General features: G+C 43.9%; 2 protein-coding genes across 3 annotated transcripts in view; one reads left to right on the top strand and one right to left on the bottom strand.

Moving 5' to 3' along the window:
• Positions 1-8,932, bottom strand: part of LOC135900274 (WAS/WASL-interacting protein family member 1-like) — a 40,404-nt gene extending 31,472 nt beyond the window's left edge. The window contains exons 1-3 of one of the 2 annotated variants that reach the window (XM_065429714.2): positions 8,657-8,932; positions 4,887-5,134; positions 1,227-1,352 (exon numbers count right to left, since the gene is read on the bottom strand). In XM_065429714.2, the coding sequence (XP_065285786.2) occupies positions 1,227-1,352; positions 4,887-5,052 (292 nt within the window). In that variant the 5' untranslated portion in view covers positions 5,053-5,134; positions 8,657-8,932. Of the gene's footprint in view, positions 1-1,226; positions 1,353-4,886; positions 5,135-7,887; positions 8,027-8,656 lie in introns of those variants that run through there. The other variant, XM_065429715.2, reaches the window with a different exon arrangement.
• Positions 8,933-9,246: 314 nt separating this feature from the next.
• LOC135900242 (uncharacterized) lies at positions 9,247-10,712 on the top strand. The gene is made up of 2 exons (XM_065429662.2): positions 9,247-9,255; positions 9,299-10,712. The coding sequence occupies exons 1-2, from the start codon at positions 9,247-9,249 to the stop codon at positions 9,809-9,811; spliced, it is 522 nt and encodes a 173-aa protein (XP_065285734.2). The 3' UTR covers positions 9,812-10,712.
• Positions 10,713-15,108: the final 4,396 nt, after the last annotated feature.

Raw genomic sequence — 15,108 nt, 5'->3', positions numbered from 1 at the left:
AAAAGGCCTATGTGAATTATTCACTCAATAATGTGGTGGCATCAATTGTGGTGGCCCTTCGGTACAAGAAAAAGAAAACATCTGGTTTCTGTATGGTGCACTTCAAAGCTCTTGTGAATACTAAAATCTGCACTACCAATTTTGGGAAAGCACATGGAAGACAGGAGATGGAAATTAAGACAATGAGCAAAACAAGAACATGGTAAAAGCGGGAGCCAACGTTTCAACAATTAGACTTGTCTTTTTTGTGGCCTTGAAGAAGACAAGTGATCTTGGCGAAACGTTGGCTCCCATTTTCATTTTGTTCTCATTTTGCTTACTGCCAATTTTGTATTTTATTTTTTGTGACTTCCTTTCTGTCCATCGCTTCACAATGAAAAACAAAACTTACCAACAATTTCGCCCCCATCAAAATGCGGCTGCTGTGGCCGGGATTAGATTTCGCGGCCTTGTGCTTAGTAGCCTAACACCATAGCCACTAAGCAACCATGGCAGGTTTATATGTTTACGAACCAACCTTTATTTGTCCAATGAAGTTATTGGAGCATGAAAGGCACAAAGACAAAAATACACCCTTGAATATATCTTGGATCAGATTGTATCTCTAAAAATTTCTGCATAATGTAGGGTTATTTTGCACTTATGGATTGATTTCTTGAACTTTCGGTTGAGTAGGTAAAGTGCAAACATACAGGCCTTTAAGGAAGAGTTAATGGCAGCAATGCAGCAAGATAATTTACCTTGTACTTCTGTGCCTTGCTTTAATAATTGTGCTGGTAATATTTGAATGTCATGTTTGATTGCTTATTGACACTCATTCTAATACACTTTCTAGTTCTTTTATTTGCACTGGTATTGATTCCGTTATGCAACCCTTACTCAATGCCCTAAGTAGCACTCGTAAAGTGTTTCCAAGTAAGCTAGTAAGTAAATAAGTTATTAAATAAATAAATAAATTGTAATGAAGAAGATGAAAGCAGCACTGGAAACATTGTCATTGCTAGGGCATGACGATTGATTGAGAGCTGTTGGTAAAAAGACTGTTGTTGCTGCACTGCCTTTCAAACTATGATTAATAGTAATAATTCCCTTTACAAAATAAATAAATATCAGGTGCAGAAAACACAATTTCAACTCAGGAAAAAGAACATGACTGCAAGAAAAGTGAATCCCTGAACATCAGGGCAGTATCACAGAACCACTGCCGAACTAACAAATGGACTCACCAGATACTGCACCTCCCGTGGGTCGTAACCTTGGCATGCCTCCAGCAAACAGCCCTGCCAACCCAGGAGGAGCAGCCAGCTTTCCAGAGCTGTTTGATGATGCCGAGGAGCTTCCCTTTTTCGTACCTATGGTAGAAACACAACAAAAATGTTCTGCATGTGTACAACAATCTAAGCAATCGATACATCAGACAGTGAAGCTGTATAAGTGAGTTCTAAGTGCTAGGGTTCTATTTGCTGGCTGTTCTTAGCAATGCAACACTCTGGTCATACTCCTACGGGGTTCCCATGCAAGCTCTGTTGCTGACCTCCCACATGGGGCTGGTAAAACACAAGGCAAGAAAAAATAATTATGAATTACTCTTCAAGACAATGCAGCAAATAAGCTGTTGTCTATTTCAGTAAAGTGTACACAGGGTAACTTCTGCTTTAGAATTATTAGATAGTTCCATTTCAAAGCAAGAATTCAGGACTCTGATGCAGGTTATGTTGCTGGCTGATACCTACACATTATTGCACACTGGCTTTCACCGCATAAAAACAGGAAACTACCCTCTGAACAGCTCTGCTGTAAAACGTTGCATAAGTATCCAAGAGGAGCTCTATGATGAAGTGACCAGATTCCCTTGACAGGAAAGCCAAACGAAAGCTCAGAAAATCATGCTTCTATAGCACGAAATTCGGCACAAATAAAGACTTTTGTATGTTATGTCTGGTTTGGTAGAGCTCTCGTGACTGGAATGCTACAGCACATGCCAGATTGCAAGAGAAAAATAACCCCATACCTTTTAAAATGCTGCACGTCATCTGCTTTTTAGCTTCATTGCAAGGGATAGATGTAGAAAGAGCAGCTCTGCATGGCTTTTGCGCTGGTTTACATGTACCAGCACATTTACTACTACTACACTCTGGAATAAACATGCAGGATGTTGTTTGTAGCAGTGTGTCACTGTGGGATCCTGTTTTCAGACGAAGCGCAGCGCAGCGTCAGTGATATACGCTGCAATCTTTCTCTGCTGGATCACGGGTCAGAATAAACGCACACAGTCCAAATGGTGCATCATAAGCTCACAATGATATTTCTGTCATGATAGACCACCACAAACAGTTTGGGGATTCAGTCTGACGAGGGCCAGATGCACACGACTGACGCAACTCTGCCCAGTTCAAAGCGCGGGCAGCCATCTTCTCCGTCAGCGGGGTCACTGGGTGTCTGGTTCATGACATCAGTTTAGAGTGTGTACCCATTGGTGGAGGCTCATGTGCATTCACCTAGGAGGAGTAAACGCCCCTTTTTTCTAAATTTGTACCCGACTATAGTTAATGAAGGAGTACAGTAGCACGTGGACTCCTAAACAAATGTGTGCTTTAAGTTTGCTATCTGGTACAGTTACAGTTTATAATTTCACCTTGAGAATTTCTATGGCAGGTTTTCAAATAGCCAAATGCAGAGCTCAGGGAGCATATTGCCAGGCACACATTGTTGCACTTTATGCCGTGACCAATTTCCACCCGGATTATCACTGACATCAAGTTAGCTCTCAGTGCAAGATATACTTCATGTATCCAAAATTTCTTTAATGTTGTAGCCAATTTGTAAAGAGAAAAGGAACTTGTCCAATCAGGCTGCACTTGCAATGTAAGTACTGTTGTACAGCAACATTCAATATGAGCTGCAATGCGAAAGCGCGTGCCAAAGTGGTTGCGTGTTGCAGCTCATAATGAATGCAATTGTACATTCTAGAATGTACGTGAGCACAAGTAATTAATCTGGAATATATAGTGAGAAATGTATAAATAGCAACTAACTCAATTCGTGCTATCAGGTTTGACAACCTAATAGTGTTGCGATTCAAGTGATGATTGCCTTTCTGGGCACAAAGTCGCCCAATAAAGATCGAGAGTCGTTAACTCGCACTTTTCACGGTGTTCGGTTCTTCACCCTCACTACAAATATGACTATATTGAAGCAACTAAATTCACACATGCTTGCCACGTACCCTAATCAGTGTGCGTGCTACATGAGAGTGTTCCATTTTTATGCTGTGAGCCTGTAGCCAGAGCTCGTCAGAAAACATACGTACTGTGACAAGCTGACACCAATCATTTCACAGCACCTGCAACCTGGCCTCCTCCTAGGAACGGAGCCAAACGATATTGTCAGATTGTCAGTTTCACTGCAGAATAGGGTATTGGTGCCTGCACTTTTCTATGCAGAGAAATGCAGGTGTGTACCACCTTGCATTCCAGCCTTATGTCTGTGAGAGGTGCCAAAGTGGGGCAGATCACAATGTTGCGAGGACAGCAGTGTCGACACAGTAAAAAGGAGCATGTGTGCCCTACAGATCAGGCAACAGTGGAATCTAGCCTGGACGTAGTGGAATCCCATGTCTCACATAAATCAACATAGTTGTCATGTTTTAATCAAAAAGTGAGATCAGACAGACAAGGCAGTTCAATAAATTCAGTTTTCTTGCAAAAAATGCAACACAATTATTTAAAGACATTTGGACAAATTTGTATTTTGAGTGGCAAGGTTAAAATTGACCTGGCAAGGTTAAAATAATTTTTTTCAGAAATCTTCACAGCCCTATGAATCATCTTAGGTTGAAAATGTATCCATGCATAATTTGGTGCCCTACGCACTATGCACACGTAAAACTCTCTAGTGCATTGTTTTATTTGAGCAAGTGTCTGTAAGATCCCCTTTAACTAAATTTTTACCTCATCCCCTAAAGCTTTGGGAGTTGATAGAAGCAGTAACTCAGCCATAGAGCAAGCACCAAAGGTCTATCATTTTGACTTCTTTAGATGCTCGAGTCTTGAGAATGGATGTCCAATAAAACATGCTCTAACACAGTATGGCCAGACAGTGGTGTATGGCCAGCATGTAATCTTTCTCATTCCATGCAGCCATGCCTTTCCAATACTTCATGCCTCCAGCCTTTCCATATGGCAGTTCTTTGATGTAAATTTTGCAAGGGTTTGGCTTTTGGCTTCAATGAAAAACTGCAACAGCGCAGGCTGCAGGCAGAAGCTGTGCAGACAGGCAAGGTTAACACCAGAGGGTTTTAGTAATGCCAATGTGCCTTGCATCAAACCACATTTTTCAATGGATGCACTTCACAAGGCAACTTAAAATGAGGTCAATAACCTTTGCTGATGAGTTTTCAAAATTTCCTAGATTCCAAAGACATTTCCTTTCTCTGTAGACAATGCTGATAATCCCTAGATCTAGGGGGGGGGGGGGATTCATTATGTTGGCAGCAGCACCCAAGACACCTTTAGTATGACAATGGCAATTAGGACAACAACGATGGGGGTTCAAATGTTGCTGACCTTGAGTAATAAAAAATCTTGGTCATTGCAGAACGAGAGCTAGTTGTCTGCAAAATGAAAAGTGCAAAATTCTTTTAAGTCCAATAACGTTTTTCGAACCTAGTTCTGCATTGGTGTAGATCACTGTCATTACCGATACTGAATTTCACAAATTGATGGAAGCGGCCATGCAGCCAGGTCATTACAAGTCAGTCGACTGCTGATATTTCTCTCAACTTTGTCTGCCATGTTTTCTTTTTTTGGGGGCAGGGTCAGTATGAACAGTTACAGCTGTAAATGAGCGAGGCAGGTGCACATGCGGCAGGAATGTAGATGCCTTACCATCAATTATAGGTGCGCTGCGATCATTGGTGACTGCTTTTTTTAACATGGCGCCACCCCGAATCTGTGACAGTAGGGCAGACCGGTCTGGCGTAGCCATCGTGTTCCCAAGCTTAGGCGGCCCCAGTCCCCCCATCGGGGGCGGGGGAGGTGGTGGCGGAGGCATCGTGCTGACGGCGACAGCAGCTTGTCGTTCCTATCGTAGCAGTTGAACAACTAAAAACTTGTACTAACTAATGTGTGTGCCCCTGAAAGTAAAAATACAATAAGTAAGTAAACAGACTTTGCACTGTCCACAGAAAAACAAAAACAAATTCCAGAGATCTGTGTGACATTCAGAAGCTAAATATAATACACAGCAAACAACAACTAGTGTCATGTGACTTCTTTACGAGTGTTGGATTACAGTAGCACCATGCACAGTGGCATGCCATGGGTTACGCTAACTCCTTGAGCTTTAACAACAAAAGCTTGGTCTTTGTGCGAAATGCTTTGGGGCAGAGAGAGGATTAGTTGGAAGTGTGGCACATATCTAGGTTCCCTGTAAAAAGAGGGACCAATGTATGAGGTCCTTCCTAAAACTGATATTACACTTGGCTTGTGCAAGGAAGACAATGCAAGGACAAGCACTAGGAATAAGCTTTCATTTGTACCACTTGACATAGCGAGGAAGCTGCGACACCTTATTAATGCCAAGTTGATGATACTTCTGCTCTAACCCCTGAACTCAATGCATATGAGGATAGATGACAGCAAAGCTTAAGACTAAAACCATCAAACTGTAGTCTGTTTGGTTCAGCACACAGTACAGCTACTTCTTGCATGCCTATTCTTGGCACATTATATGTGTTTACATCACAACAGGCAATGCACACTTCCAACATTGAAGTCACGTTCAGTTTGACTGAAGGCCCAATGGCAAAAGAGTAATGTGTTTCCAGTCGAATTATCTCTCAGCTAAATTTACTGAAACGATGTAATTACTGAAAAAAGATGTAATCAATGTCCTTTCACGGTCACGGCAATTTGTGAATGTAGTATTATTAACACCATGAATGGTGAATAGTTTCAATAGTTGGAACCAGGCCAGCACTGAACACACCTTCAGTAGTTCAACCTCTGAACAGCAGAGCCTATATAAACACTGCTCTTAGTGGTAGAAGGCTTCTGATGTTAGACTAGTTTTAGAGACAGAGGTGAGCTGGGCGCTTCCAAGACTCTGCTAAGTTGGCAGAAACTTCACTGGAATTCTGTTTTGCAAGTTATCACACTGCAGTGTTCTCAATATGCACAAATTGCTAAAAATTTGTTGCAAAGGTAGCTGCACATTACAAAGATATTGAGAATAACATGCAAGCTCCTGCACATCCAGTTATTCAATCTGCAAATTGCCTGTACATAGACAACAGCTTCAGTGAAAAAGATCACAACAAAATGTAATTACCACTATCATTGTTGAGTGTGCAGTGTATATTGCCAATCCTCCCAGCACATATTTTCCAAACGCCACTGCCCATACACCCACCATACATATGGTCAAAATAAAAGGGCTTAAGGTTGACAGACAACAAACATAATTGACATTTTGGGGCCGTTACAGGTCCCTTCTTCACAATGAAGAGGGTCACGAGGGAGCCAGATTATGTATGTTTAAGTGACACAGAGTGCACGTGTATATCTCGGGAAGATTATTCAGTGTCCGGTTAATTGCATGTGTTTGTTACACACACACATAGTTTGCTCACCTTTCCCAGTGGTTTCAGAGTGGATTTGTACACTAGGTGAGAAAAACATTGAACATGACTCTGCTGCTATTGGAATAATTTGTCGGAAATGCTGCTGTTAAGGGGGCCATAAGCTCTTTTCCGTGGTGAGTTATCATTTAGTCAGTTTTTTCCAACTACTCCATTTCGATTTGCAAGAGGTTGGCATTTCCACCATAGAATTTCTGCTGCTGTTATTTATCCAGTGTCCCTGCGTCAAAATTGATAATAAACCAGCCTAGTACTTCCTTTGGCCATTGCAGAATAAGTGCCAACCCAACAGAAAACTGGAAAAAAATCTTAGTCAAGTTTATGCAATGCCTCAGAATGGTATGAGAAAATTACACCTAATGGCACGTGGTAGCTACAACAACAAATCAAATGTTATGGTACCACAAAATGTGGAATGCCAACGCCACGTTTCATGCAATTACTGCACCCACGATACATGATCAGCTGAATGTTTAGCATGGCCCACTCTTGAAATTGAGCATCAAATTAGTTTTCAAGTCTGGCTGCAGCTTAGTTTTGGAAGAGACGTCCTCAGCAATATTTTTTTTGCATTTAGAGATCTACTCAACATGCGGCATCAAGCATTTTCTTTCGGTGCAGCTTGAGGTAAATGCTAATCAGACGTTCTATATTACCGTACTGCACATTATTAACCACCAATCAGAAGATAGTTCGGTAAATATGCACTGAACATCGTACATAAGCGGTACACAGTATGAAAGGTAACACTAAACTTGACCTGAGTTCAAACGATTACTGCAGACTTGCAAGTTTGAACTTTACTTGCTCTTACCTTCTATGCAGTTCTCGTGTTGAGGAATCTGCCGTGATAAACGTTCTCAATTTGCAGTGTTCTTGATTGCAGTGCAAGCGCAAAGAAAATTACCGATCTTTTAAACACAAATCTGGTGTTCATTTTCATAATGAAGCACCGTGTACTACATTATCCTAACGAAGTTACACGAAGCCAATATGCTTCCAAAACTCCGTATCCTGACTGATAACGTACGCCACAACCAGTCAAGCACTGCGCTGAATCGCCGAAGACACTTCGATACTTGATTCCTTTCGCAAGTGAAGATGTTTCACCCGCGATCGAAAAACACAGTAACGCTCAAGGCCGCAGAACCATCGTCGGAACCAAAACATTAATCTAAAATAGCAGAGCCAATGCGTTCCCGCGACAAGGCACACAGAACTGAAATACTTCTTGCAACTAATCGTACCATACAGAAGAAGGCCTGCATATCCGGAAGCGATGTGAAACGCTCACGGAGGCGATCTGCGAGGACATACAGGGAGTGTTGACGCAGCTATGTTTACTCGCCATCATTGCCCCTTCCGTCGCTAACTTCAAGCGGATAACAGCAGGACTGCAGTACTTGCTGGGCGCTGGCGCTATCACCACTATCACTTTACTTACTTTATTGCGTCACCGCACGGACGAAAATAAAAAGCAGGAAACGAAAGATGACGCGCGATTAACAGGATCACCTGTGAACACGTTACCCAACCGTGGCCGCCCACAAAACGAAGCTTTGACAGATGATCGATGTCTCCAAGCGGCTACCTATGCGTCAACATTCCAATAAAGAATTTGTTACGAACTTGCGATTTCGCGCTTTTAGGCCGAACTGACCCTTCACGCCGCACAGAGCACGAAAAGATGTCACGTATTTACATCCGGCAAGCGAAGCCGTACGCATTTCCCGAGCTCACTGCAAGCGGCGAACGTTTTCTCACGTCACTACGAGCGTCAACGAACTCTTCAGAACGTCTGAACGAATATGGCTTGATGTGAAGCAGTGACGATTCCGAATCTCTCAGTAGGTTTTGAAAACTCGACGCTCAACCGATTGAGTGCGCACGGGAACTGGTCCGTGCGTGTTTACGGTTTCTGTTACGGTTAAAACTATGTACAGACACCGAAACTACTTCTTGAAGTATTTCTTAGCTCAAGTGACGCAGGAGTGTTCGTATAGGAAGCCAACTTACCTTATCGTTATGTCATTTCGGCCGCGATGAGTCGGCGGTGACCAACTTTCCGCGAAAAAGGAAAACACCCCGATGATAAAATGGCTGCTTACACCTACTATAGCTGGGTCATACGGCGTCACAGTTAAACAGATGAAAAGCCGTCATTCGGCAAGTGGCGGTGCTTTAGGGGGAATAGAAGCTCTAACCTTCGCGTATGTAACACAAACATATGCGAGGCGCAGTTGTTTATAATTAATGTTAACAAATCTGAAGCAGAAGGCCAGTGAGAAGCCCCCTCGTGGATTGTTCTCGTTTTCACAATCCCCCAAAATACTCTGCATTAGTATTACAAATGTTAATTAAAGATTATTGGTAAATTATAATTATATTTTTACCTTATTTAATATTTTTATGAACGCTATTGTTCTTAGCGTAAGCCTTTATTCAACCTATCGACTGCTATCAACAACAACATCATTATAACAACTCCATCTGAAACTGAAGTCAAACGAAGCCAATCCCCTGGCCAGCCGAAGTCGCCCCAAAAAGAAAACTACGCTAAAGGAAACGCTGTGTATGTTGTGGCTGTTGTCGTTTTGTTGCCAATAATGGTTTCCGTGCGTCAAGGCGGCGAAATCCTGTGAAAAACGCCCCGAATAGTGGCTGCAGCAAACCGGGATCAATCCAATTCTCGCCGCAGAAGCTGAAGTGATTTGTAAGCCACACGGCGTCACCATGGCAGAGGGCGAAGCATCTGCGACCAAACCCCAACAGATCACCAACAGTTCCTTCCGCAAGTCCCTGTACGCGTTGGAGCAGTGGCCCAGTGCGATTGAATCACTCCGGAACCAGAACCAGTCGCCAGAATTTGCGAACATGATCGGCAGTTTGATAGACCGGACTCTCTCTGAACTTGAGGTTATTTCCTCTCTCGTGGACAAGCAGTCTAAAAGGCAGGAGCTCCAAGGCGGCGACAAGGGTAACGAGACAGCCTCGAATCCTGGTCCGAGTGTTGCGAAAGGAGAGGAACCCGGACAAGAAAGCAGCACGCCTGTGGAGAGCCTGAAAAGGCCGAGTCCTGAGACCGTTCCACAGCAGGCGGAGGCTACGAAACCACCGGTCGTGAAGAAAGCGCGTATGAAATATACCCCCTTGCGAAAGCCCAGTGTTTAAGTTGACTGCCGTGTTCCTGCATCGATTTCTCCTTTTTTAGTTTATTTACGACCGGACATGCAATAGGTATGGCACAGTAAATACAAGCCTAATATGCTTTTGACGAGCGCTTTTATTGTGTTTGACGGACCTGGTGGCATTTCTTCTCAGTGCGCACTTTTTGCATTATCGTTTTAAGTCTACTCATTTGGTCGAACTTACAGACATGTCGCGCGTATAAGAAAGTTCGAAAGGTGAATGTTAATTTCACCCGACTCATTTGCAACATTATGCCATGTCACGTGTCATTTCCTTAATATTATTTTCTGTGTTTTAATACATTAGGCAGCTTTCCTACTGTCATTTCTACTGCACTCAATAAACCACATGCATACATTTTTTACTTGATACACAGGCACGGATATACCGATTCTACGACTGTTGTGCATTTGTGTAACTGTGCAGCCCTTGATCCCATGCACTGGACGAGCAACAGATTTTTTTTGTATATTCCAAGTAGTATCTGACCCACACAATTGTGCACAAGCAGCGTTGTATAAATATCTAAGTCATATTTCGTGATTCTTACAACCTCGCAAGTTTGGCCTGAGTGAAGCAGAAACATCATCAGGCATGTCTTGTGTATGCTTCGTAAGGTGAGATCGTTTCTCAAGCTCCCCTAAACATGTGACATGTCTACATTGATCTTTATTGTTTAGAATATAATTCCTCAATGTTGAATATTTAAAATTGTATGTGCAAAACTTGGCAAGTTTGTCTGGAATTTTGGGGATATGTATGTAGTGTCATTCATAATGTTTGTAAAGTTCTTATCTTGCTACCATCATTCCATGCTATGCAGGTGCTTCCTGTGTGCATTTTATTAAATCAGTCAGATTTCTTGGTTCGCTGCTTGATACAACTGTTGTTTAATGCATGCAGACATGGCCTCTTGGCCTACTCTGATCCTGGCCTACACTGATCGCATAAATTGGCAACCATAAACAAGATCATTGTCAGCTGCATTTCAATTACCATCGGTAATTGCTACAGTGATATCGTCCAGGCTGAGACATGAAATTTTCCTTCTAGAAGCTGTCGAACCTGTTTCTGCCCTGACACCACATTATGCTTCCAAGAACTCTCATGTAAGATGTCTTCATTTGCTTGAGCCCATCAGGATTTTAGTCCATGCTAGTAATATAAAAAAACATTGTGTAGCCAGATGTTTATTTCAAAAGGTTATGGGGATAACTTTGCTTGGGCCAGAGAAAAGATAGTATGTGGTTTTCAACTAGCCTTAGCTATTTGACACATCATATGAAGATGAAAACGTCATTTCGCTGTGTTTTCTACATAGACAAGTACACATATAAACAGTGCAGTTCATTTGCTTGCAAAGGCTCTTTAATATATGAATATCAGACATTTGAATAGTAAAGTGTTCCTGTACTACATAAAAAAATATGTAGCAGTAACAAGTGGATTGAGAAAGCTTTAGCTGATCCTTCTGGCACAACTAACTGAACTTGGACATCCGAATCTCGGTGGGCATTCTAAGGATTGAAAATATATCCCTTGTTAAACCTGTACCTTGTGTTGGTACATGGTTTTAGTAGTAATTGATTTCCCTTCACACAAATGATGCCTCAGCACCAGTTAGTCGGCTCCTCTGCCATGCTGACAGCAGAAGCTGTTTTGACATAAATGCAAAAGTAGTGCAATGCGTCATCTTTCTATCTCGAAATCATATAAATAGGGATGATGTTTTAGGCCATCACCTTAATGCACCAGCCTGAAGTGAGAGAGAAATAGAAGACGGGAAAAGCAGGGAGCCATCCTAGGGTAATTTATATAGCCGAAGTCACTTCTAGTGAATTCGTGCAAACTGCTAGCACAATTGAGAGCAAGCGAGATTAGTATGCCTGGCATTTCCTCCCCTCCATTCAGCGGCAAGACACATTCACACACACAAAAGACAAATATGTAAATCCAACAAATATGTTGGAATGTATGTGAAGTGAAGCTATAGCCAAGCAGTGGATATTAAAGGCCGACTGCAATGAACTTTCACTTTGGCTAAACTGTAAATGAGTATTATACACTACTGATTATTATGTTAATTTTATATCTCTGCAATGCTACTCACTGCATTCCTAGAAAAAGTATTCACACTATTAGGCTGGGAAGGCTTAGGAGTGAAAATCAATGGCAAATATCTCGACCTTCGGTTTGCAGATGATGTCCTGTTCAGCAACACTGGAGATGAATTGCAAGAAATTATTGACGATTGTAGATCACTGGGATAGGCCTTCGTGCTGTAGTGGACACAAGAATAGACTGATTCTGAATACTACTGAAGATCAGATTTGGCAAAGTTGCAGGCCTGGTAATTGCCTCATTTAATCTTGTATTCGTAGTCGCTTAATAACGCTTAGGCCGACGGTGCATGCACCTAGTGGTTAACTTGCGGCTTTGACATAACTCCCAATCTGTAGCCTCCGAGATTTCTTATCGCGCCGCGAGCGGCTGATCTCGGAGGTCGTGCCGAGGAGTCGGGCGATCTAAGCCATGCGTCACTTCCGGCGAGTGCTAATGGTGGCGTTTTATTTCTGTCTTCTGTTTTTCCGTTTAGGATTTAATGTATTGGAAATGCCTACTTCTGAGAGACGTTCGTGACACATCCACTTACGTGGCGCAAAATTTCGTTGCAGTTGGCAGTTGAGCAACAAACAATCATTCTTTGATGTATCTTCCAACTAAACGCAGCCGTCGCGGTCAAGAACACGATGTCGTGACTTAGTCATAAAACATCAAGCCGAGTTGTAAATTAATGTATTCACAGCTTTACGGACAAATCACGATTTCAGGGCTCATTCGCAAAACTTCGCGTGAGTAAGAGGCAGTGAAACCGAACTCAAATTTTATATTTCGCTCTCCCCTGGAATAAAGAAATCGTCCCCGAGTCAAGTGTTTCGAACACACCAGCATAGTGGCAGTCAGCTTTTTTTCAAATGCGCAAATTTCTTATACATGCCGCTCTCAGATGCGCATCACCTGCTGCTTTCGGGAAACGATGAAATGATACGTTGATGACGCAGTCGTTTTTGAAAAAGTTGTACAAAAGAGTTTTTTACAAAAACATTTACTCTTGCCCTTGTGCCTGGGACCTCTTTGGGTCCCACGTGTGCCAAGGGTAGTTCAAGGACGCGTTACAGGTCCCCAAGCCCACAGGTGTATGTGCCATTGAGCTTGGACCCTTTCTGCACTGTCTAGTGGATCGGCTCACATGATTTGTTTTTGTCAACACCTCGGGCGCATTACTTTCCAGATCCTAGCCATAGACAGCTTCGCTGTAAAAGAAAAAAAAAACGCTAGTGCCACTGCTCGCGCGTTCGTCCTCGTCGTCTTCTTGCACAGCTGGCTCTGTTGCGCAAAAAACTATCGTCACCAGCGTTCGAGCATCGTCGTCTTCCACAACTGGCTCCGTTGCCGCTCGTGATTCCAGCGTAGAATTTCACTTCTGCCGTCGCAACGTTAATTCCGCTCGATGTAGTTGCTCAGTCGAGTTTGGGTCACCTTCTCAAAAAGCTTCCCTGCACACGACGGGAGCGATATTTAGCCGGTTTCGGTATGAGTGTGATAGTAGCCTCTTTCCATTCTTCCGGTAGTGCCCCGTCGTTGGACCATACGTTATGCTCGGTTTCAGGCCACACGTGTCGGCACAGGACGCCTTATGCTTCGCGACGAAGTTTTGGACCCGCCACGAAGCAAAGAAGCCAGGATAGTTGTGGCGCTCGATTTCAAAAAAGCGCTCGACACGATCTCTCACGAAGCAATGCTCGAAGGTCTGGAAGACATAGGTTGCCGAAGAAGGGTGTTTCGGTACATCCTTACCTTCCTTCGCGACAGGAAGGCAACGATTGGGTTGGGCAGTACGCGCTCTGACTCCTTTGCAATGTCCAACCGAGGAACTCCACGGGGCTCAATCTTGTCACCAGTTCTTTTCAACGTCGGGATGAGGGGATTGGCCCTAGAACACGAGCAAGCACGGGACCTCGGATGTACAATCTACGCCGATGACATAACGTTGTGGGCTCACCGGGGTTCCTATGTAGAAAAACAAGACCTATTACAGGAGGCCATAGGCAAGGTAGTAAACTTCACCAAGCACGCGGGTATGACGTGCGCACCCAAAAAATCTGAGTTCATGCGAGTACGCAGCAAGCGTCATAAGAAAGCTGCCACACCAAGGATAGACTTACATCTCGACGGTTAGGCCATTCGTGAAGTCACCCAAATGAGAGTGCTTGGCTTGCCTATCCAAAAGATCGGCAACGTCAATGCCACAATTCGGAGCTTAAAACCAACCGTTAAGAGTGTGGCACGTATGGTATGGCGAGTTGGACGCAGCCGCAACGGGGTCGCGGAAGAAGAAACTTTTTGCAAGCATTTGCGATTAGCCGCATCACTTACAGCCTGCCGTTCCAAAAACTTAACCAAACTGAAATGAAGAGGGTGGATACCCTTATCAGAACGGCATACAAATCTGCTCTGGGACTCCCAAACACAGTCAGCACTGAGCGCCTGGAGCGGTTGGATATTTGCAACAAATATGAAGAACATGCCACTGCAGTTCTGCTGATATTGCAAAGAGGAAGGCTGAGCTCTGCGCCCCGGGTCCGCTATATTCGAAGACTGGGATACAACGCTCGACTACTGTTCTGCGGAGACGAAACAGACTTGTTGTCACGAGATTTGAGAGAGCACGTCCATGCATGTCTCACCCACACCAAGAAATATGAGTGCCAGGTACCACGCAGGCCGCAGACAGGCCAGGACAAGGACTCTGCAGAAGCGATTCGGCAAGGATCCGGCCGCCTACTACACGGACGCGAGTACAACCACTCGCAGGGACTTCTACGCGATCGCGGCAAACAACAGTCACCACGATAACCGCTATACGGTTAAGACTACCTCGGTATAAACAGCAGAGGCAGCGGCAATAGCACTGGCGATACGAGACACCGACTTCAAGGGTCAGTCGGCTCATGTGCTTACAGACTCGCAGGCAGAGCGTTCGACTCTTCATGCGGGGAATGCTATCGCGCAGCTCAGAGAATACTAGTCTCACGCTTGGACCTGGACCACGGCATTACGTGGTGCCCCGCGCACAACGGACTGGACGGGAACGAAAGGGCAGACCGCACAGCTCGAGGAAGCAACGACCCTAGAGGAACCTCTGTCCGCGCGCGACATATTAGAGAATCAGGGGAGGAAGAGAGGACCTACGGCCCTCCGCACTCCAAACTAAATAG

This window comes from Dermacentor albipictus, chromosome 1, assembly GCF_038994185.2.
Source record: "Dermacentor albipictus isolate Rhodes 1998 colony chromosome 1, USDA_Dalb.pri_finalv2, whole genome shotgun sequence".
In the NCBI taxonomy this organism is placed as follows: domain Eukaryota; kingdom Metazoa; phylum Arthropoda; class Arachnida; order Ixodida; family Ixodidae; genus Dermacentor; species Dermacentor albipictus.
This window is presented reverse-complemented; position numbering and strand designations above follow the sequence as displayed.